This window comes from Impatiens glandulifera, chromosome 8 (assembly GCF_907164915.1).
Source record: "Impatiens glandulifera chromosome 8, dImpGla2.1, whole genome shotgun sequence".
Classification (NCBI taxonomy): Eukaryota; Viridiplantae; Streptophyta; class Magnoliopsida; order Ericales; family Balsaminaceae; genus Impatiens; species Impatiens glandulifera.
The window spans coordinates 20,939,167-20,965,112 of NC_061869.1; the positions used below are offsets into that span (position 1 = coordinate 20,939,167).

General features: G+C 30.2%; 1 protein-coding gene across 1 annotated transcript; it reads right to left on the reverse strand.

Annotated features, from left to right (window-relative positions):
• Positions 1-12,300: 12,300 nt before the first annotated feature.
• LOC124912375 (probable xyloglucan endotransglucosylase/hydrolase protein 33) lies at positions 12,301-13,819 on the reverse strand. The gene is made up of 4 exons (XM_047452986.1): positions 13,578-13,819; positions 13,310-13,410; positions 12,974-13,182; positions 12,301-12,903 (listed from the first exon to the last, which is right to left on the reverse strand). The coding sequence occupies exons 1-4, from the start codon at positions 13,774-13,776 to the stop codon at positions 12,507-12,509; spliced, it is 906 nt and encodes a 301-aa protein (XP_047308942.1). The 5' UTR covers positions 13,777-13,819; the 3' UTR covers positions 12,301-12,506.
• Between the last annotated feature and the right edge of the window lie 12,127 nt (positions 13,820-25,946).

The following is a 25,946-nucleotide window of genomic DNA, read 5'->3' on the forward strand; positions in this document are numbered from 1 at the left end:
TCTTTTTAGAAAATTATGATTGATAGATTAAACGTTATAATATATATTATTGACTTATGTCAAAAAAATAAGACATTTTATGAAAAATATGTAATTGCTTACACGAAGGAAGAATAGTACAAAGATATTTTGTCTACTAGTTAGCCAAGTAAACTATATTTTCATAATATATATATATATATATGGTAAGTATGTACGAATGATTATGTTTCTTATTAGAAGATATTCCAAAATTATCTAAGAATGTACTTACGAAAATCTCTAATTGTTGTGATAGTAATTTGAAATTGGACAAACTTAGAGTTAATGACAAGTCTAAATATAAACGTCTTATAAATAATGTCATTAGACTATACTCTCTAATGGAGTTATCAAATTTTATTATGTAAATCATAAATAACATTGTGGATCCACTAACTAAATTATAGAATAAAGAGTTAATTTGAAGTCTTTTGAGACATTAGCTTACTATAAGTTGGTATGAAGGAAAACTCAACTTATACAGACTAGAGATTCCTAGAACTAGGTTCAATGGAACAACCTAATTGTACTGACTTGGAAAGTTATTATTTGGGATTAATCCTATAACGAAACAATATATATTTTGACGAGGATAAGCATATCGCTTTTAATGATTCTTTGTGAGCAAAGAGATCACCTATGTAAGGGAGAAGTGGGACCGCTTCAAAAGAATTGCAGTGCTCAATTCTAGACCCTCTCACAGAACTATGCACGTGTTCCATGGCTAAAACAGACATAACCATGAGAGCTTGACATGTATCAAGGAGAATTTTATGTGAAAGTGTGTAATTGTTTACACAAATGGAAGAATAGTTCAAGGACATTGAGTCTACTAATAAACTAGTATAAAGTTATATACTTTCATAATGGAAGATTCAAAAGGTTACCTATCTTTTGTAGAATTCAACTGTTGAACATTACACCGGATTAATCTTTCAATTTCTATTAATGTGGAGGATTATTGGAATTTTAAATTAATTTATAAATTCTATTAATGAAAGGATATAAGAATTTTGGCAAATAAAATAAAATGAAATTCACACGAAATTCAAACGTGAATTAAAGTGAAATTTGATCCAAATAATTAGATTGTTATAACTAATTTGTTAATTATGTAATTAACATTTAATGGCTTGAAGACAATGATCAAATTGAATATATTTAATTTGGTTAATTATCATTGTAATCTTCATGATATTATTGTCATGAATTTATTAGAAATTTAGAAAATTATGTAACATGTATTTTCTAATGAAGAGAAAATGCAAAAGGCAATGAAGATGTAATCAAGATCAGCCGTTGAATCAAAAATTAATGGTTGATTTTATTTTTATAAAAATTTATCTTTTCAACAATATCAAACCCCTCATCTCTAATATCAAACCACTACATCATCTTATTCTTTCTCACTCTAGAATTCCAAAAGTCCTCTCCTTATTTTGTAAGTAATCTTCGAGTTCATTGCTCGACATTTCTGTTGAAACCCAATGATAGTTCAGGTACGCTGGTAAAGTTTGATGAGTAATGATTTCAGTGCAAAATCACTATTCGTTGTACCTCGAGAGACAGCCATCTGCGATAAGCTTCAGCACAAACGAGAGACGGTGAAACTATTTTAAGGAAATTATGTCTAACACATGCCTTGAATCAACATTTAAATTTGATGATATCATTCTTTATATATTGTATTTTATTTAATTTTTTTGTAACATCGTTCTATTATATATTTTATGTTTATTTAAAGACAAGAATACTAACAGGTACATCGACTATAGCCATAATCGTTAATCATGCCATTGAATCATGGGAGGAACAAGACCAACAAATTATAAGTTAGATTCTCTCCCCTCTCATTGCACCTATACATGCTGAGGTTGTTGGTGATGCTTGTAAAACGTCATTTTGTCTCTTGACGACCTTAGAAAAATGTTTGCAGCTCAATCTAAGGCGCGATTAGTTTAGTTATTACTTCTTATTCAAACTAAAAAAATGAACGAAAACCATGACTAATTATTTGCAATTTTTGAAATCTATTGCCGATTCACTTGCCTATATCGGTGAAAATGTATCTGATTTAGATCTCCTCACCTATGTCCTTAGTTGTCTCGGTCTTGAATATGAGTATCTTGTTGTCGTTCTAACAACACAAGTTAAATCGGAAAGCATTGAAAATCTCACCAAACTTCTTCTAAATCAAGATCAACGTCTCGAACTCTCTCATTCTAACGTCTTAAATAGATCTGTAAATATTGTTATCACCTAAAATAGTTGCGAACAAAACTATAAAGGGCATTCATGGGGTTTCTCATCTTTCCTTTAGAAACCCTTACCATTCCTTCTCTAATGGGCGTGGAGGAGCTAACGGCCAAAGCCTTTTTGGTTCTAGCGTTGATGGTCTATGTGCTATCAAGGTGAAAAATAATAGGACCACAATGGTTATAATGGGCTCAATAATAATTCCTATAATGGACAAAATAATTTTTCAAAAAATTGTCAAAATTTCGGAAATCGTAACGGAGAAAATATTCGTCCCAAATGCAATACATGTGATAAAATTGGTCACACTTCTAATAATTACCGTGATCATATACAATATCAATTATGTAATATTTTGGGCATCCGGTCACCAATTGTCGTCGTTAATTTGATCAAAATTGTATGCTTACTCATCTCATGCAATAATGATTGCATCAACAATGGTCATCTCTGGTCTCTTAGTATGTCGATTCAGGTGCATCATATCATATTATTGTTGATATAGGAAATCTCCAAATCAATTTTCCTTATCAAGATAATGAATAAATAATTATCCATAATGACGAGTCTTTGTTAATTTTTAATATTGACAACTCTAAGATTAGTTTTGTGCCAAAATCACTAATATTTTACATGTACCTCATATATTGAAAAATCTTTTAAGCATTGCTCACTTTATTACTAATAATGTCTTCTTTGAATTTTATCAATTTTATTGTTCGATAAAGGATCGCAGTACGAAGATAGAGGTACTTCGGGGTAAATTTAAAGACGAACTTATACTATCTTTCTCTGCCACATACAAATAAACAAGCTCTTATTCGCACCTAGTCCTCAACAACAACATATCATCATTGGTTGGACCATCCATCAACTTCCATCACATATTATCTAATTTCACGTTTTATGTTACCTATAATTAGAAATAAAAATGTTCCACTTTGTGAAACTTGTCAATTAGGAAAATCACATAAACTCCCTTTTAATGTCTTCTCATCAAGAACTGATGTTCCAATTTATTTAATTCACTCTATTATATGTGGTCCGTCTCTGATCTTTTCAAACTATTTGCCGCTACTTTGTACATTTTTGATGATTTTAGTTTCTTCACATGTGTTTATCCGATCCAAAAGAAATTCGATATCTTACTTACCTTCACTAAGTTCAAAGTTTTAGTAGAAAATCAGTTCAACAAGAAAATTAGCTTCAAACTGATTGGTGTTGCGAATACCGCAATCTTGAATCATTAATAGAGCTAAATAGAATTCAACATCACCTTTCTTGTCCATACACAAGCGAACAGAACGGTGTTGCTGAACAAAATATCCGCCATTTAATTAAGACATATTAGACACTAATAACTCAATCTTCTATGTCATAAGAATATTGGGATGGTGCTTGTCTCATTGTTGCTTATCTCATCAACTGACTTCCAACTCTTTTTAGGCAATAAATCTCCATATGATTGTTTGTATAAATGAACGCCTAATTATGCATCTATAAAGGTTTTGGGATGTGCATGTTATCCTCTAACTAGACCATACAATCAACAAAATGGACTTTAAATCCATTCGGTGGACGTTTATTGGTTACAGTACCAATCACAAAGGATATCAGTGTTCATATATTCATATTGATCCTATCTACATTTCACGACATGTTACTTTCGATGAACAAACATTATTCTTAAAACTTTATTCAACCAAACCATTAAACCCTCTCAACAACCATCACCACTAATATCATTCATAAATATATCCATCCCCACATGCCAAACAATCATCCCATCATCTCCATTATCTACTTCTACTCCTCCCAAAATCACCTTATCTAATTCACCACTTAATCAAACCTCCTAGGCATCATCAAATTCTCATTATATTAACTCCCACCATCATCCACCACCAATCATCTATCTTCACCAAAAAATTTATCTAACCCACTCACTCATATACGTTGGCTCCCCACCGTCATCCATGCTCCGAAATGCTTTTCACACCACATAATCTCACATACTAAAACTCGTGCTCTTCACAATACAAATCTTGCAACAATCTTCATCTCTCCACTCACCTATTTTTTTGCTGCCAACAAAGATTCTCAATGGTGTTCTAACATGATCAATGAGTTTAATACTCTCATTCAAAACAAGATGGGGTCCCTTGTTCTTTAATTCTCTTAGAATATTGTGGGATTCAAATGTATTTTCAAAGTCAAACAAAAAACTAATGGTTCTATTGAACGTCATAAAGTTCATTTAGTTGCAGAATGTTTTCATCAATAAGAAGGTATTGATTATCTAGAAACGTTTAGCCCAAAACATACTACCATCTAGACTATCTTATCTCTTGTTGTCACTCATCAATGACCAATTCATCAACTTGATGTCAGTAATGAATTTTTATATGAAACTCTTCATGAGAAAGTTATTATATCTGAACCCTCTAGTTTCATTCATCATGACTATCCTAAAACTTCACAAAGATCTCAATCGTCTCAAACAAGGCCCTGTGAATGATATACAACTTTTAAATCTTCTCTTCTCTCCCTTGGTTTTCATGTATCCAAAAAAGATACATCTTTATTCATTTATCATTGTCCCCATATTATAACAATTTTCTTGTTTACGTGGATGATATGATCTTTACTAGCAACTGCTCCTCTTATATCTCCTCTACCACATCACAAATCAGCCACCTTTTTCCCATCAAAAGATTTGAGATCATTACACTACTTTTTTTTTATTTATTTTAATGTTCATCGTTCTTCCTTAGTTACTTTTCTCTCTCAATTTATATATATTAAAAACATTCTTCTTCGAGCCAACATAAGTGACTCAAAACCTCTCTATACCTCAATCTCCTCCGATTTATTCTAATCTCGACATGATGGTGACATTTTCCCTAAGTCATTTCTCCATCGCAATATTGTTGGAGTTTTACAATATTTAATTAATAATCGATCGAAAATTTCATTTAATGTCAATAAAGTTTGTCAACTTATGCAGTCACCTACAACCACTCATTGGACTATTGTAAAAAGAATTCTTCATTATCTTTGTCACACATCTTATCATGGACTTCTCATTCGTCCATCCTAATCTATCGAGTTTTCTTCCTTTTTCGACTCTAAATGGTGGTTGTCTTGGGCTGGTTGTCCTGACCACTATCGTTCTACAACTGCCCATATATATAGTTTATGAATTTAAAATTGAAATAGAATAGTTCATGGTTAAATAATTGAATGTACATAAAGTTCAGGACACATGTAGTATTAAGATAATTCAACTAAAATATGGTTGAAATATGTTTAGTGAAAATTAGAGCTTTTTTGTTTTTCGACTAACAACTTCTCAACTAAAAATTGACGACTTTCATAGTCTCCTCGTCGTCTACAACTCAAGCCAAAGTTGTAGCCCTCAAGGATGTCGAAAGCCCTCCAGATTCGTTTGGAATGATGCTGGAACTTTAAGAGATAAATTGACGATAGTAGATGCGTTGGTGTGATACAAATTCAATAAATAATAGTTTTGAATGTTCCAATCTGTAATTTATTCAAAAATCAGAGCAATTTTAGTTGAGATATGAAAAAATTAGTCACTTGTGAATTTTGGAATTTTGTGAATTTTGGATTTTTTGAAGAGAAAATGAATGTAGTATAGCCCTTACAAAACTTTCTAAATGTTCTAGGATATGAGAGGTCACTTTAAGCGATAGGAGGTTTGAATTTTATACCCAAAAATCGAATTTTAAAAATCAAAATTGGGAATTCTTCAGAAAGATTCCATCGTTTTAACTTTTTGATTCAATTGAGGAAGCTCTCATTCAGCTTTCCCAACTGATTATAAAAAACAAAATGTGCGACTAAATGGTGTCAAATATACCAGAACGGTGTCATCAAAATATTTTGAAAATAATTTTGAATTTGAAATTAAAAATTAAATTAAATTTGGGTTGAGAACGAATCTATAGATAATAAAGAACAAAAGCTAATAATCAAAATTGACGTAAAAAGTGCATTTTCAAGTTTGTTTGGCGAGGCTCCTCCGGTAGTTGCAGATAGCTACGATAATCATTCATTGCTCGGTCAACTCAATTGAACTCAGCGAGTCATGCAGCAAACTCGGTCATGACTCGATCGAGAGAGTCGAAAAAGACGAATAAGGAAGGGTGAATGCTTAATCTGGGTCGTTGGATTGGTCAAATCATCGAAAGGTTGTGGTTGACGCCCGACTCAATAAACACATCAGAGGGTTCCAATGGGGTCGGGTGAATAATGAAATTATGTGTATTTGAAAATAATTTTTAATTTTGTTTTTGTACATATTTGCCTCATATTTTTTTTTATTGAATTTTAAAATATTATTAGAGTTTTCTTTTGATCCAAATTCCAAAGTATTATAAATGCTTAACATGTCAACATAAGTGAGTGTTAGTGTAAAATAATGGCGGAAATTTGAGGAAATGATCCCAATAATAGGCCTAAATGGGGAAAAGTGTCAGCGCATAAATTAAATAGCGCTGGTGACTTTTTTTTTCTGAAGAAAATGCCCCTATTGCGTCACGTAATCTGAGATTGCGTGATGCAATTTTTTATTTTTCAAAAAAAAAATTAATTATGAATTTTTTTTGGAAGAAAATGACCCAGTTACGACACGAAACCCGCAAGACAAAAAAAAATTATTCCGATTGCGTCACGCAACCTCCGACATGGGCAAAATCGTCCAAAAACAGTAAAAAGGGTCACCAACGCTTTTTTTTAACCTCTGCACTTTCCGCATTTAACACATTTTTTAGGGTTATTTCTGTTAGGATTTGTATCTCCCAAATTCTACCAGCTTGAAAACAATCTGTAAAAAACACAAGAAAGAAGAACACAAAATACACAGATTTATAGTGGTTCACTCAAATTGAGCTACATCCACTTCAGCCACCACCAGATTTACTATGAAGAAGAAGAAGGAATACAGAGTTTTTGCCTCACACTTTATCTCTCTAGAATTCTATCTTCACAATGTAAACTTTTAATAATCACATATTTATAGGGTAAACATTCAGGTAATAAACTTAAATAACTTTGGTCAGGCCCAAGCCCAAAACCAAAAAAAGATAAACCTAATAAACTTTAATTAACAATATAGAGTTTATTATAAGTGTAGGCTCCATAACTCAACAATCTCCCACTTGGAGATTAACTTCATCATCTCTCGATCGGTAGTGACTTTCCATTCGGTTTCTTAACGAAGAAGACCAACTGAAGTTGCACACAACTTCAGTTTCTCATTTGTCACAGTTTTCGTCAACATATCAGCTGGATTCTCACTCCCGGGAATCTTCTCAAGAGCTAATACTCCATCTTTTAAAGCTGACCGGATGAAATGATAACGAACCTGTATATGCTTCGTCCTGCCATGATAAACAGGATTCTTTGCCAAATGAATGGCACTCTGACTGTCGCATCGCAACACACTTCCCTCGTAGTCTTGACCCAATTCTCGTAAAAAAAGGTTGTAACCACATCATCTCCTTAGCAGCTTCTGTCACAGCAACATACTCTGCCTCACAACTAGAAAGAGCAACAATCTTCTGCAATTTTGAAACTCAACTGATTGCAGTACCTCCCAGAGTATAAATGTACCTTGTTGTGCTCTTCCTACTATCAACATCACCACCATTGTCAACATCAACATATCCTTCCAAACTCATATTAGACTTTCGAAAACACAAAGCAAAACCCGTACTTCCTCTTAAGTATCGTAGTATCCACTTTACTGCTTCCCAATGTTGTCTACCCGGATTGCTCATGAATCTGCTAACAACTCCCACTACATGTGCTATGTCTGGTCTTGTGCAAACCATCGCATACATAATACAACCAATGGCAGAGGCATACAGAACAGTTGCCATGTAATTTTTCTCCTCCTCTGTTGAAGGCGACTGATCTTTAGATAGTCTGAAGTGACTAACTAAGGGGGTAGTAACTGGTTTTGCATCATACAAGTTGAACCTGTTAAGAACTTTCTTCACATATTCTTCTTGTAAAAGCTTGAGAACTTCTTCATCCCTGAAAATTCTCATCCCAAGGATTTGTTTTGCAGCACCCAAATCTTTCATTGCAAACTTTTCAGACAACTCTTTCTTAAGCTTGTTAATCTTATACAAGCTTGCTCCAGCAATCAACATGTCATCAACGTAGAGAAGAAGAATAATGTACAATTTATCAAACCTCTTAATATAGCAGCAATGATCAGCTTCACACCTCAAAAAATTGTTACTTTTCATGAAGCTATCAAATTTCTTGTACCATTTCCTTGGAGCCTGTTTCAAACCATACAGACTCTTCTGAAGCTTACACACAAGCTCATCTTTTCCTTTGATTTCAAATCCTTCTGGTTGTCGCATATAAATTTCTTCATCTAGATCACCATGAAGAAAAGCAGTTTTGACATCCATTTGTTGAAGATGAAGGTCTTCTTTCACAACCAAACTCAAAATAGTTCTAATTGTCATCAATTTAACTACTGGAGAGTAGATTTCATTGTAGTCAATACCTTCTTTCTGTTGAAAATCCTTTCACAACCAACCTTGCCTTGTACCTCATGGTTTTATCATGTTCTTCTTTAATCCTGAAGATCCATTTGTTGTGAAGTGCTTTCTTTCCCTTTGGTAGTTCAGTGAGCTCCCAAGTCTGATTCAACATCAAAGAGTCCATCTCATCTTTCATCGCAGACTCCCACTTAATCGATTCATCAGATTGTATTGCTTCCTCATAGCATTCAGGTTCACCTCTATCTGTCAACAAGATATAGTTTAGAGATGGAGACCACCTCTCAACTGGTTTTCGATTCCTTGATGATCTTCTCAACTGTATAACCGGTGTTTGCTGATTTACCTCTGGGCCACGTTCTCAACGATTTCATCTTCAACAACACATTGTTCTTCTTCGACAACCGGTATATATTCAGCTGAAAATTCTCTCAAATCGACTGTACCAGTCTCTTCCAACTTGGAATCACCACCTGATGTCTTCCCAACACAGTCTTTGTAGAGAACCTGTTCATTGAAGATAACATTTCTGCTACGAATGATCTTCCGATTTTGATTATCCCAGAAACGATAACCAAACTCGATATCACCATAACCAATGAAAAAACATTTATTAGACTTTGGATCAAGCTTGCTCCTATCACAGTCATTAATATGAACATATGATAAACATCCAAACACTTTCAAATAAGAAAGGTTTACCTTTTTATTGCTCCAAGCTTCTTCAGGCATTCTGAATTCAAGAGGAACAGAGGGTCCCCTGTTTATCAAATAGGCAGCAATATTAATAGCTTCTGCCCAGAAGGTTTTAGGCAGCCCTGCATGCAATCTCATGCTTCTAACACGCTCGTTCAATGTTTGATTCATTCTTTCAGCTACTCCATTCTCTTGAGGCGTTCGGGGAACAGTCTTCACCATACTGATCACATTCTCAGCACAATACTCTTTGAAATCTGAATTGATATATTCACCTCCGTTGTCGGATCTCAAGCACATAACTTTCTGATTTGTTTCATTTTCAACCAAAGCCTTCCACTTCTTGAAAATAGCAAATACTTCAGACTTGTGCTTCATAAAGTAGACTCATACTTTTCTTGTTGAATCATCTATAAAAGTCACATAGTAGTATGATCCGTCAATAGAAGAAACAGGTGCAGGTCCCCACACATCAGTGTGTACCAACTCTAGTCTTTCTTTCTTGGGCTCCTTCCCAGTTTTTAAGAAACTCACTCGTTTCTGTTTTCCAAGAATGCAATTTTTACATAACTGATGTTCAACAGACTTCAGTTCTGGAATCTGTCCATTCTTCAAAAGAATTTTCATCCATTTTTCGCTCATATGGCCTAATCTGCAATGCCACAATTCACTGTTCTTCGAGTCATCAACTACAGCAGTAACTGTTTCTCTGCAAGTTGAAGTCGTGTATAACGTTCCAGTTTTGTGACCTCGAGCAACAACAATTGCTCCTTTAGTCACCTTCCATGCACCATTTCCACAACTGAAATTATGACCTTCTTCATCAAGTTGTGTAACAGAGATCAAATTGCGCATTAAACCTGGAATGTGTCTCACCTTATTAATCTTCCAAACAGAACCATTTGCCATCTTCAATTTGATGTCCCGTATGCCAACAATATTCAGTGGCTCACCATCTGCAAGATATACTTTCCCACAGTTTCCATCCACATAATTCTCCATTAATTCTTTGTGGGCAGTGGTGTGGAAAGACGCTCCCGAGTCCAAAACCCATGAATCTATCGGGCTATCAACAGACAGAAGTAACGCATCAGTGACAGATTCTGTAACAACATTGGCTACATCATTTTTATCATCACCATTTTTCTTCGGTGCTTTGTAGTTCCTCTTTAAATGACCCTGTTTACCACAATTCCAGCACTTAAATGTCCTCCCAGACTTGGACTGACTCCTCCTGCTCCTTGACATAGATCTGCTCTTACCTCGGTTGAAATTTCTATCATTACATCTGCCCCTGTTTTCCACATTCAGAGCAGAACCTTTGAACGTTTCACCAGAATCAATTTTACGAACCTCTTCAGCAAGAATACGATATCTAACTTCAACAAATTTCAGTTTAGCATTTCCAACTGAATTACTAATTGCTGCCCTCATAGGTTCCCAGCTATTTGGTAGAGATGCTAACAAAATCAGGGCACTAACTTCATCCCCAAAATCAATCTCAACAGATAGAAATTGATTCACAGTTGTATTGAATTCATTCAAATGAGTAGTGACAGAAGTACCATCAACCATTCTTAAGTAAAAGAGTTTTTTCATTAAGTGTACCTTGTTATTAGCAGATGGTTTCTCATACATATCAGAAAGAGCTTTCATCAGACCCATGGTGGTCTTCTCCTTTGCTACATTGTGAGCAAATGTCTTGGCTAGCGTCAATCGGACAACTCCCAAAACCTGTCTATCAAGGAGTTTCCATTCAGCTTCATCCATCTTCTCTGGTTTCTCACTCAAAGGAACATGAAGCTTATTTCCATAGAGATAATCTTCAATCTGCATTCTCTAGAAGGCATAATCTGTCCCATCAAATCTTCCAATTCAATGTCTTATACTGTTCCCACTTGCCATTGTTTTCAATGCTCAGATCTAGACCAGCTGCTCTGATACCAGTTGTTAAGATTTGTATCTCCCAAATCCTACCAGCTTGAAAACAATCTGTAAAAAACACAAGAAAGAAGAACACAAGAACACACAGATTTATAGTGGTTCACTCAAATTGAGCTACATCCACTTCAGCCACCACCAGATTTACTATGAGGAAGAAGAAATACAGAGTTTTTGTCTCACACTTTATCTCTCTAGAATTCTATCTTCATAATGTAAACCCTTAATAATCACATATTTATAGGGTAAACATTCAGGTAATAAACCTAAATAACTTTGGTCAGGCCCAAGCCCAAAACCAAAAAAAAATAAACCCAATAAACTCTAATTAACAATGTAAAGTTTATTATAAGTGTAGGCTCCATAACTCAACAATTTCCTCCAATATCTCAAATAATAATGAGTATCTTATTAGGCCCAACTGAAAAGTTTCCTTTCAAGTATACCCATTTCCATTTCTTTTAATTTAACGGTTATTGTTCTAAAATATGCATTATGAATTTTTGTGCTGCAGCCTGCAAGAGAAAAGAAACAGAACACCTCTATTAGAATTTTATTTTCAATCTCGAATTGCATACAAAACTGCGAATAAATATTACCCAAATTGAATTACTTTTAAACAGACTATCCAAATTGAAAACCAGGTGCGTTTATTTAACCATGATGTAGATATCGTTATTGAATCGAAGAAGAGGATATGCAATCATATAATGTTCTTCCCAACTCCGAACCAAACCCTCATCCTGAATACATGATTCTTGACCATCCAACATTTCATTGATTTTTAGTTTAAAAAAATCAACAAATAGCAACTCCAAAAATAAAAAAGGGACAAATTCATTAATTAAGTAAACTAATCCATAATAATAAATAGGCTACATATACAGCTGCATTGAAGTAGTTCTATATTTACATTATTATTGCTCAAATTTACTTAATAAAAATAATGAATAGATGTGCAATACATAATTTTTTTTCAAAACGAATATGAAGGCTCGAATCCACGATCTTGTGCCCATAAATTTTGCGCTAAAACGAATGGCTAGTCTAGGACTTGCATTCTGGTGGTAGAAGCTTATATCTGGTAGTATCTTGACAATATGAATAGAACATAAGCTTCTTTCTAGCCCAATCCATACCATTAACCTGTTCTTGAGACAGTTTAGCAAACTCTTCACCCCCAACTGGATCAGGTTCAAGGCTAGAAAGGGCTCTTTTGGAGCACAATTCATCTGGATTCCATTGACAACCCTCAAGCTCTATCTTCCCAAAAGAAGCAACAAAAGGTGCATACTGATAATTAACAGGGTATTTTCCTCCTTTTGTTGCCCATTCTGATGCATCCCAAATAGTAGCATACATAGACATTGGTCTTATTGGGTAAACTGGGGAAGATGCTACATTGTTTGTAAACTCCCTAACAGGTACATTATCCACAAGAAAACTGCATACAAACTAACAACTTCAGATGTTTTTATTAAATTAAATGACTTGTCATGAAATGTTTTGCTTACACAATGTGATGATTATTCCAGAGGATGCTGTATTCATGGAAATCAGTTGTTGGATCAAACCAAAGATAAAGCTTTTCTTCCCTTCCTGTATGAACACTTCCATTACCATATATGTTTGTTTGAAGCACCCATTCTCTTCTTTTCTCATGTCCAAGCAATTCTATGTCTATCTCGTCATGATCATGTGGGAATACATCTGAATTAGACAACTGCACACATATAGTAACAAATGTATCTCAATCTTTTAAAAGTAATAATATGAGTTGTTTATTGGTTAATACAATAAACTGCATGTACATTGTTAACTTAATGTTTTAATTTCCCTAGCTAACTCACATAAAAGGCTATGACAATGCCAGAAGTAAATCCAGACGGTAACTTCATGGCCGCGCTAAAGAACCCGTAGTTATATTTGTTTCTCGACACCAATCCAGCTCCTGCATAAAACAGTGGATGGTTATGTCATTGGTGGGATGATATTTTTTTCTTTTCTGTGTTTAAAGGGAATTAAACTCGAAAACTTTGATTTATAAGACATGATATTTGTTTTTACTAGTAATTATTAGACCACTATGACAAATAAATATCATAAACAAAGACTCACCCGACTTCTTATCAAGAACGAGATCGACATTGGAACCGTTGTTCAACAAATGTATGTTCTGTTGTCCGTAGAGATTGTCATAAGCTTGAACAACTGCAGCATGGGGAAATCTTTGAGTTAGCTTAGGAACATTTGGTGGTACATAAATGGGACCTTTTGATTGAACAAAAGGCACCATTCCAGCCAATTCTATGAACATGATTACAGTGAACCAGGAAATTTTCTCCCCATACAAAAATGCCATGGTGATGGGTTTTGGGCCCTATGGTTTGGTTAGTACTGATATTTATAAGTCTGAATGGGACCATGTGAAGGAAGAAATTTCAAAGGAAGTTGATTATAATTAGTTGTTGCAAGCTGGCTATGTCTACTTTCCGGTGATATGATCTAATTATAATATTATTATGTGTGCTTTCAATAAACAAACTTATGTAAATTTATTGTAGCTAATGGGTGGGGTTTGCATCATAAAGATAATGATGAGGAGTTTGGCATGTGGAGGTTCACTAATTTGGCCTTTCAAAAAAAGCAATTTATTTATAGTTTTTTTTAATTAACAATTTATTTATAATTAGTTTGTTAGTTCAATTTTATTTTTTAATGAGAAATTTTTATTTAATTCATAAGAAGTTACATAGAATAATTAATTAATAAATAAATAAAATTTACAAAATTAATATAGACAAATGATAATCTAGATATTAAATTATATAAACAATTTATAAAATTAAAATTCTCAAAAAAAAAAAATTCAATAATCATATAATGAGATAATGGTCACTTCAAAAACAGTCAAATTAAACGGTTGCGGAAAAATTTCTACCAAATATTTTGAGTGACAATTGTAATAATTTTTAACCGATGGTGGTTGGTAAGTAACGCCAGAAATAGTCATGTCAAATGATAATTGATCATCTATATATATGAACAAAATTGTAAGAAACTCATACAAATGATATATATAAAAGAATCTCTGTATGAAACATCAAATCAAATAATTCATTATTAAAAAAATAAAAAATAATTTTAAATCCGATAATTTAATGTTCTCACGGTTAAAATTGAGACGACATAAATTTGAGAAATGATCACTAACACGAGGACGGTATAATTCAACTGAGTTTTAGTATTAATATTTAATAAAAAAATTTGTATTCTTAACCACACAAGTCAACGGAATTTATGATCTTGTACACAAAAAAATGTGAGAATTCCCACTACAGTTTTTTTTTTCACACACACTCTTACCATGTCCATGGGATCATGTTAGCTCACTCTGAATTAAACTTGGATCACAAAAAAAATCTTAAAGTAATATTTGAAATTGACTTTCAAATAAAACTAATTTCTTCAAACTCTCTGAATACATATTTTATATATTTTGCAAGGTTAAAATTTGTATTAATATTATTTTGAAATGTTAAATTAATGATAGTTATCAAAATTAATAATACTTTTAATAAAATTATATATCATGTCTTCAACGCGGTTTGACATTAATTATTGAATATCTAATCAAATAATTAGTAATTAATGTTCTCACTACCTTAACTTCATCATAGACATATTCATCACTATACCCTAACTTAACTTAGGTAAATTACCATGGTATATTAGGGTCTACCAAAGAGTCCAAATATAAAATTCAACAATAAGAACAATCATGCATTTGGTCACTTAAAACACTTCTCACCACTCAATCGAACTTCTTCGGTTCCTTGATCTTGAAATCAAGATATGTAAATAGCCTTTTAGAGTTCGAGACGTAACACATAAAAATAACACTAGCTTAATTTATTTTTCTTCCTTTTCTCTTCTCATTTATCAATTTTCTACTTATCCTCTTCTTTTCTTTAAAATATATGCAAAAAAATCGAAATAGTTAGTGCCCACAATGTTTAATCACAGTCTAATTAAACAAATATACAAGTTTTAAGTCAAACTATACTTAATGAGTAGAAACTACCTTAAGATGGACAATTAGGATGTACACATAATTGAACTAAGTAATTGAATTTCTTCTTAAGTCTTATTCAAACACTTATCCAGAATCTTCTCATTTTCTTAATTTAGGTTAAAACTAAAATTAAATTAGACATTAGTACTGTTTTACCTTTGAATTTCTTAAAAATAAATTAGGATAAAATTACTTTACACCTAAAACATTTTGTCTTGCACTTTTATACTCTTTAGGATTTAAAATGATGAGAGTGAAAACATTATAAGAGATAAGGCAACAAAAAAAAAATGGTTATAATGACATACACAAAACTCGATAAATTAATACTCGATTATTTAATAAACTCTCTAAGATAATATTTTTGGTCGGTTCCGACTCGAGGATAGGGTGCTAAATTAATAATTCGCTAAAATTATAAGATAATACATTTTTGATAATTTTTTTAGACCCCATATAAAATATAAATTAATAATTCCTTATATATAGTATATTATATGAATGATTTACGAAGGTTTTTTGAAAAATGACTCAATTGTCTTTTGTTTTTTGTTGAAATCAATTTTCCCTTGAATGTCGTCTCTAATTTTCCTTAGCATGGTAAGAACTTCTGGTGTTAACCTACAGTATTTTGATCCTGTTTATATAGAAAATATTTTTAAAGTTCATTAAGTGATACATTGAACACAAGAAGCATAATAAAATGAGAGATTGAATGTTTCTTTTAAATTGGGTCATTCATTCGATGTACATGTACACTACCTGCATTGTATACAATAATTAAGTGGGAATTTAAAGGTTTTTTTAAACTAAGTATTTTACTATAAATTAATAAAATATTAATTAATATATAAATTATTAATTATTAATTTATCGATTAATTAATAACTCTTTTAATTAATAAATTTTGGTAGTCCAATTGTATTATTTTATAGAGTTTTTACTACATATCTTAAATATGTGAAAATCGATATCTTGGTCAAGCCAATCAAGTTTAAAGATTTTGAAAAGATAAGATCAAAGAGAATCAAAGGTTTTTAAATTAAAGGGAGTCTTACGAAATAATTTAAAATAGAAATTATTTGAATTTAATTTGAAGTTATTAGAATTAAGAGTTACTAGAATTTAAATATTTATGATTATTAGAATATTAAGTGTGGGGTTACTATAGTACGAAATTTTAAGTATAATTATTTAAATCAAACAGTAACATATACACCATTCTTCTTTAAGATTTTAAAAAAGAATCTAGGGAGTTGAAAAGTCATTATTTGCATGTCTTTCACTTCTCCAGTATCAAAATTGTCGGTGTTATTTTTTTATCACTCAAATTTGAGTCGGTATTTTATTTAGTCGGATTAAATTTGTAATTTTGGATTTTTGTAATTTTTGTAATCTGAACAATACTTTTAATCTTGGGTGGTTCGTTGGCTACTTATACCTTCCAATCGTGTTGATGATCATTTGTCGAGTCTGTATCCGTCTTCTTCTTTGCAAAAATTAAAGGAGATGATGTTAGTAGATATTAAGCTTCTTTTCATTTTTCTAATAGAGAATTTTTGAAATTTATCTTTTATCCAAAGACCCTTTAATAAGTAAAGTATCTCTAAATAGTATTTCTCGCTATTTTAACCATGTTTATATATGATCAGTTATCATTTGACATAATTTTTTTCAGTGTTAATTATCAATACTCGGCCAAAAACAAATTTTATTGTCATTCAGAATTCTGAATAGAGATTCTTTGACACCGCTTCATTGGTTTGCTCGACTTGTTCTTCTTCAGCACATTGTTATAAAACTTACATCAGTTCGTCTTTAAAATTATCTCGAAAGAAATTGTATGATTATTGAATGATTTCTATTAAAAATTTTAATATTTGTAAATTTGTATTATTTAACATCAGTTGTTTTTTATTATTTAAATTAATATTATATTTCTAACTCATTATTTGATTTAATAAAATTAATTCCTTATAAGAAAATGTATTTTGTATTTTTTTTTATATATTTATCCTATTTTCTTTAATATTATTTTGTCCAATAATATTTAGATGTCTTTAAATGTACCCACTAAGCTATTAAATGTACTCACTAAGCTAGTTAAAGTGACAAAAAATATTTCTAAACAATTAAAAGTCACTTTTTTTAATTTTCATTTAAAACGTTTTAAATAAAAATGGAAATTATAAATAAATATATATATTGGAATTTATAGTTGGGGTGTGTTGGAAAAAATTTAGGATGAACTTACAAAAATAACGAGATATTTTTTTTTAATAAAAAAGTTAATAAAATTAAATTTTACTATTTTTTAATAATTAGATAAATAATGAATTATATTGAAATATTTTAAAAAATTAGGATTGATGTTACATTTATATTCTAAAATATATAAATATATAATTTGTAAATGTCTCAGCAAGTTATCCATAATATTGAAAAATATAATCCTAATTTTCATATTTGAATTTTTATAGATCCAGTAATAGTCATGTCGTACTTAATTATATCACAACTTTATTATTAGTGTTTTAATTATTAGTTCTAGACTTGATATTTTAATCTAAATATATAACTGTTTATAAAAAAAAATAAAAAATTTAAAGGAGTCCATCAACCTTTGTACATATCAAAATAGGTTAGGTACCGATTTTTATTTCTTATTAATTTCATTAATGAATTTTTCAGGTTCAATAAATTCTCAAGTAAAAGATGACCTAGAAAAAATATCATGTTTAAGAGGATTTATTGAGTCCCTTAATGTGTAGTGGAGTGGTAGTTGTTTAGTTTATTTAATTTCTCTCTACCACTCAAGAATTTATTGTTTGTTTTTTTTGAAAATATATATTATTGTTCTATAAAATATATTATTTGAGATCATTTTAGTTAAGTAAATTATTTTATATTTATATTTAAAAATTATATAAAAAAATCAAATAAAAGATCATTTGATTGAAATTATTTGAATTTAAAATCTTATTTGGTGACAAATTAAGTAGATTATTTGAGATTATCTTATTAAAATATTTTCTTATTTAATATTTGAATTTTATTAATTAATTGATTAAGTAATTTCATTACTGAAATGATAAATACTATAATAAGAGTATAAAATAGCTAAATAATTATATTTAATTATTAGTTTAAATATTTATACTGATAAAACAACTCTTTATACAAAATTATCATTCAGAGTAAATTTAGTTTATTATATGTGACTGTGGACCGTGGATTTGGGGATTACTGGAATATTGAAGAAATCATCTATGAATAAACAGATTATGGTGAGAAACTATATAAACAATGACCGGGCGTCGCATTTCCTAGGGTAACTCATTTGTTAAAAATAGTAAGCTATTTAGTTAAATTTATTATAATTTTAAACCTAATATTGTAACTTAATAGTTCAAGATAAAAATCTTTGAAATTTTATTTGGTTCTGAGTTTAAATCTCACCAAAAATCATTTTCTTTTATCAATTTTTTTAAACCTAAAGTAAGACAAAAAAAAATATATCGATTTTTTTTTTCTACTGGACTAGGGCAGCCCAAAAACTCGGGGCCGACTCTGACAATAACTAAGAGTTTTAAATATAAAAATAAAATTTTAGACAAAATTTTCTTTCTATCAAACTCGCTTTTTTTAAATTTAGTTATCAATTAAGTCGATAAACAAAACTTATGTAAGAAGCATAACAAAAATGGGAAAAAAATGATTTCATACCCTTCAAGAATAATTTGTGCATTTTGTTATGTGCATAACGCGGCATCATTTTCACAAAGGAGTGATGGACATATATAATATACCTAGATAGGTTATTCATCATTTTGTCTTTTATTTTTTCATTTCAACTAATGTTTTTACATTAATTATGATAAAAAAAAAACTTAAAGAAGGCCTAAAATCTAAATCTTAATATAATAAAGGGCTCGTACCTCATTTTTTTGATTTCTATCAATATAATTTAATTTAAAATTAATAAGTATATAGAGATGAGAAGCACTTAAACTTTTTATAAATTTAGTCATATTTTTATTATTATTTTAATGTAAAAAATTAGATTCTTTAACCTAGTTACTTTTATTTAATCTTAAAGCGTTACTACAATTTAATAATATTTATTTACGACTTATATAATTATAATATATAAAGTATAAATACTTTCACAATATTTTGAGCCATTCTTGGAGTATTTTTAACTAAAACAACTAACATTTAAAAAAAAATTACATATGGACAATTGCAAAACTTGTAACTTCGTTTTGAGAGCATGCTTTGCAATTACTTTTCCATGAATCTAGCTCTTATCATGTTAATATGTCTATAAACGAAAAATAAAATCATGTATCTTCTTAGAAAAAGAAGAGTATCAACAAATAACTTGTTAGTTATCTCAAGAGTATTTAATCTTAGATCTGAAAGTAGAAAAGATCTGAAAGTAGAAAAACTTTCAGAAAAACAATATCGATTAGCCAATGATAAAAAAATAATACTAAACTCATAATTTCCACTAATTAAAAAAGAAATTAGAAGATGAGATTAACAATGACACTACGATAATGATCGGACAATATAGGTCATTCACAACTCTACTCTCCGGTCGGAGTCGTCACTCTCCGAAATCACAATTAGAGAATAGCGTTAAGACGAACCCTAATAATTTATGTTTCATGATATAAATATTAAATAGTAAAAAAAAACTTGAGATACTAATTTTTTAGTGACTGTAGATTATATTTATTTTTAATTATATAAAACATATTTTAAAGAATATTTAACACCTTAGAACAAAACCTCATCTCGCAATATCAATTGACCTTAAATAAGAAATCCAATTTGATAATTGATCTTTGTTTTTTATACAATCTCAATCATCTTTATTTTGTTGATGTATAAATAAATATTTGATCAAATATATAATTGTTTTATAAAATTTTAGGTAATAAATGAGTATTACAGTTTAGATGAAGTCTTAATTAAGGCTCAATTGTCCTGGTAAAAGGTTTGTTAATCAAATATATAAATATTAATTTGATTATATATATATCTTGAGATTAAAATAATTTATATATATTTAATATGTTAATATTAAAATATATAAATTTACACACTTTAAAGATAATCATTCGGGTATGGATTACCTGAGGTTATAGAAATAAATCGGGATATCGATCCATTGGGAGTGCTTAATTAAATTTATACATTTTAATGACAACAAATCGGATATCAATGGAGTTAGACAATTAAATTTCAATAGAGTTCGATTATTTAACATCCGGTGATTATGGCACAATTGAGAAGGTATAACACACATTCATGTTTATTTTTATATTAAGAGGATTCTGCAATACTTACAACTTTTCTATTCATTAAATTTACGCCAACAATCACATTTGTGTTTTTTTTGTAGTAGCCTAAGATTTTCTTTTCAAAAACAAATAAAAAATTCAAGTCATTGATGATGAATCATCTATTCACTGTATATTATTGTTGATTATGAATCATCTATATTCAAATAATTGAATCTAAATTATTTCTTTTGACATAATGCATGTGTACAGATTAATTAATTGACAATTGTCGGTACTAAAAATATTCAATAGTTTGAGTACTTTTTGTAGTGATATATTAAAGGCCAAAAAGTTATAACCATATATAACCTATTAATTAATTAAAAGATTTTTAGAATCTTCTCCATGCAATTTTCCTTTTTTTAATTTAATTTTTTTTGTGACCCATAGTTGTTTGTTATAATGACAGTTCATTCTTAGCTAAGTCCTTAAACAGTGCCCACACAAAAGAAAAGTTCAATAATACCGGATTTGTTTTTATGACGTGTGGTATTACTGTAGCTTCACTGTTCTACTTGAGCATCAAACACTAAATTTGATGAATACGGGACATATTTAACTAACTAATATATATATATATATATGCTTAATTTTGAAAGTGTCCGGATTGCCGGGTCGAGAGCTATGGTTAATTTGGTTATATATGTGAGAGTAAATAAATATTTGGGTCGGATTCTGGGTTGACCCGACCATAAACTTAAAACGGTTAAAAATAAAATTAAAAAAACTATAGGTATGTTTTGAACTTGCAACCTAACAAAACAAGTATAACTCTTTAACCAACTAAGCTAATAACACTTTATATTTTAAATTCAAACACTAAATTTGATAACGTGGGACATTTTTAACTAACTAATATATATATATATATATATATATATAATGATGTTTAATTTTGAAAGTGTCAGGATTGTCGGGTCGAGAATTGTGGTTAATTTGAATATATATGTGAGAGTAAATGGATACTTGAGTCGGATTCTGGGTTGACCCGCACATAAACTTAAAACGGTTAAAAATAAAATTAAAAATGTTAAAGGTATGTTTCAAACTCGCAACCTAAGAAAACAAGTATAACTCTTTAACCAACAAGGCTAATAATACTTTATATTTTAAATTCAACACCAAATTTGATGAACGCGTAACATTTTTAACTAACTAATCTATATATAATGATGTTTAATTTTGAAAATATCCGGATTACTGAGTCGAGAGTTGTGTTTAATTTGTATATATATGTGAGAGTAAATGGATACTTAGGTCGGATTCTGGGTTGACCCGCCCATAAATTTAAAACGGTTAAAAATAAAATTAAAAATGATATAGGTATGTTTCGAACTCGCAACTTAACAAAACAAGTAAAACTCTTTAACCAACTAGGCTAATGACACTTTATATTTTAAGTTTAACACAAAACTTGATGAATGCGGGACATTTTTAACTAACTAATCTCTATATATATAATGATGCTTAATTTTGAAAGTGTTCGGATTATCGGGTCGAGAGTTGTGGTTAATTTGGATATATATGTGAGAGTAAATAGATATTTGAGTCGGATTCTGGGTTGACCCGCCCATAAACTTAAAACAGTTAAAAATAAAATTAAAAATGCTATAGGTATGTTTCGAACTCGAACCTAACAAAACAAGTAAAACTCTTAACCAACTAGGTTAATAACACTTTATATTTTAAATTCAACACCAAATTTGATGAACGCGGAACATTTTAACTAACTAATATATATATATATAATGATGCTTAATTTTGAAAGTGTCCAGATTGCCGGATCGAGAGCTATGGTTAATTTGGATATATATGTAATAGTAAATAAATATTTGGGTCGGATTCTGGGTTGACCCGCCCATAAACTTAAAACAGTTAAAAATAAAATTAAAAATGCTATAGGTATGTTTCAAACTCGTAACCTAACAAAATAAGTACAACTCTTTAACCAACTAGGCTAATAATACTTTATATTTTAAATTCAACATAAACTTTGATGAACGCGGGACGTTGTAACAATATATTTTTATCCGTGTGCATCGCACGAATATTTTCCTAATTTCTTAAATATCTTCAATAATTTGTATATATATACGATTAGTTTGTATTAACATTTACAAATGTATCCGCACTTGGATTTTCAATAAAAATGTTTTTAATATTTACAATATGCTTTTGCATTAACTATATTGCACTATATTATTCAAAATATTGCAAATCTTTTATATATTATTTTTATTTTATTTATTTTAGCTTTAATATTATGCACTATTGTTATTTATTTATATTTTAACATTAAATTTTAAAAATCATTTGCAACTTTTTTTCATTTTATTTGAACATGTAATATTGAAAAACCTAATTTTGAAACATAATATGCAAAAGAAATCATAACCACATAAGTATCAAATTCAAACATCAAACATAACCAATTCAAACTTCATAATTAATCACAATTTTAATTCAAACTTTTTGAAAAATAATTTTCCAAACTTCAAACATAACCAATTTAAACATCCTACATAACCAATTCAAACATCATAATTAACCTCAAACATCAAACATCATACATAACCAATTTCAATTCAATTTAAACTTTTCAAAAAATAATTTCCCAAACCTTGTCCATAAAATAATAGAACCATCCATTGACATAGTCTAAAAAGATCATCAATGACATGGAAGATCCACATATTAGCAATACTTGTGCACATTTAGAAAAAATTTTAAAAAATCTTTGAATCAAAACAATGACATCAACAAACAATAAGATTTAAAATACACCTGAGCAAACAACATTACAAGTACCTTTATAATAAGAAACTTTTGTTACCATAAACTAAAGAATGATGAGAACGACACACATGGAGTGAAGACAATAACAATTAGTTATTGTGTATACTTGTCCACTTAAACATCCAAGTCACATTCTACATTTAGTTTGTTATGTAAGTTATAAATACAAATGAGAAGCAACAAAGATATTTTTGTATTGAAGAAACTATAAAATACTTATAGTTGAAAAGGGAGTTCACATTTTAAGAAATAATAAGATAACAAGAGAGAGACATGACTAGCAATGTGTTAAAAATTAAAAAAAAAATACAAATGTACAACATCCAATAAATCAAGATAAAGCTTCCGCAAATTTATATATGATTGTATGAAATTCACATACTTCCGTAACCAGACTTGTGTAGTACTAAGATTGTTTGTGAACCTAATTATGTATACCAAGTATTTAACTTTAGTTTAATGAACATAAATTCACTGAAAAGAGGCTTAAATCCTCATGATTATAAAATCAATAATATGGGAAATATCAAATTTACATGATAAAAGAGCTAATACTTATTAATGTGTTATTTGGATTTAATTCAAAACTTTTATCCCATATGTACAAGTTGAAGAGGCCAAGGGGTTATTAAATAATAACCCCACAGAATCACATACTTCTGATGTAGAATCCTAGTCTCATACCTAAAACCAATTGGATCATAATAATATGATCCTTCTCCTTCTCTAAAGTATTGTTATTCTATGTTTTCAATATGTTAACTTAGTAGTACATATATTACTAAGTTCAAAGCATTCAACATTTTATGTGAGATTAGACAATTAGAACACTCAATCAAAGTTTAGATATAGTAATAACACTATTAGGAACTACATGTGTAGCTGAATAAGAAACTGAAAATAATTTATGATCCAGCTACATTTGATATAAAAAGTGTGGCTTGATAAAATGCACACATTTGGAAATAAAAATTTGAATTTGGTTACTACTTCTTGAATATTAAAGCTTAAACTCAGTCTCACAACTAAATAAGAACTTCGGTTCAAGCACAAACAATAAAATTGGTAATCATAATAAGGAAACTACACAATCGTACTAAGCCATCAGTTTAACTAACAAGCTAACTATAAAGTGTACACTTTTGCGAGACTAAAACGATATCCAATAGCCAAAATCAGGATCAACAACATAAAATGTAGTGAGAAGGTAGACTTGGTGCTATTACCACAAATGAAAAAGGCCAAGAAACTCCAGATCTTCTCTTTCGAGCAGCAAATGAAGTTGGACCTCCCAATAACGGTATCCAGAAAAATCCTTATGTCAACAATCCCTTTTAATAAGAGGTCAAAATAACTTAGTATATCTAGAAATGTAACAAGTTTTACAACTCGAATATTATCACACTTCAATACCTCATTTGCCACATTTGAAAGAGCTTGATATAAATCTATCCAAACTAGTATTGTTGACAAACATCCTGTAAACAATACAAATAAACAAAGGTGTGTCCACGGAGGGTCAATTGGAATTTACAAAAAACTGAAAAAAGCCTATAGATTGGATCATTGGAATAAACAAAGGTGTGTCCTGTAAACAAATGTGAAATCTAGCCTACAAATCAACTGTATATGTATACAATTGAGAGAGAATACCTATATTGCTAAATCTGTCGGCGGTGCAAGCTTTTCTTCAATATTGTTAAACCCTAACTGATGAGCGGTAAACCCTAACTGATGAGCGCTAAACCCTAACTAATGAGCGGCGCTTGGAGACGGAAGATGCGGTGCTTGAGATGGTAGTCGCGACTGGAGATGGATAAGGAAGGAGTCGCAGCTGAAGATGGTAGAGGTCACGGGTTGGAGGTTGAAGGATGAGTTGGAGGTGAGTCCGGGTTAGAGGTTGTAAGATCATCTCCAACCCACCTGCAAACCCATCTCCATAATAGCTTTTTGCCCTCCAACCCACCTGCAAACTCAACTGCATTTTTGAGTTTTTCTGCAAATTCTCTCTCCTCCATACCTAAATTTGCAGGGACACTATTCACATACTCAAAACTTTTCAAAACTTTCATTTTAGTCCTTTTAGTTTATTTTTAATTAATTTACATAACTTATTTATATTTTAATTTGTTTACCTATTTTATTTATTTATATTTTAATTAATTTATTTATTTATATTTTATTTTATTTATATGTTTAATTCATGATAATTTTAATTTGTTTATATGATTTATTTATATTTAAATTTGTTTATATTTATAT

Bases quoted from the DNA above. Each gene is read 5' to 3' on its own strand.
- LOC124912375 (XM_047452986.1), bottom strand. From the start codon at position 13,776: ATGTTCATAGAATTGGCTGGAATGGTGCCTTTTGTTCAATCAAAAGGT. The intron at 13,411-13,577 runs GTGAGTCTTTGT...TGTTTTATGCAG, and splicing joins CGTTCTTGATAAGAAGTCGG to GAGCTGGATTGGTGTCGAGA. The intron at 13,183-13,309 runs GTGAGTTAGCTA...ATATGTGTGCAG, and splicing joins GCATTGTCATAGCCTTTTAT to TTGTCTAATTCAGATGTATT.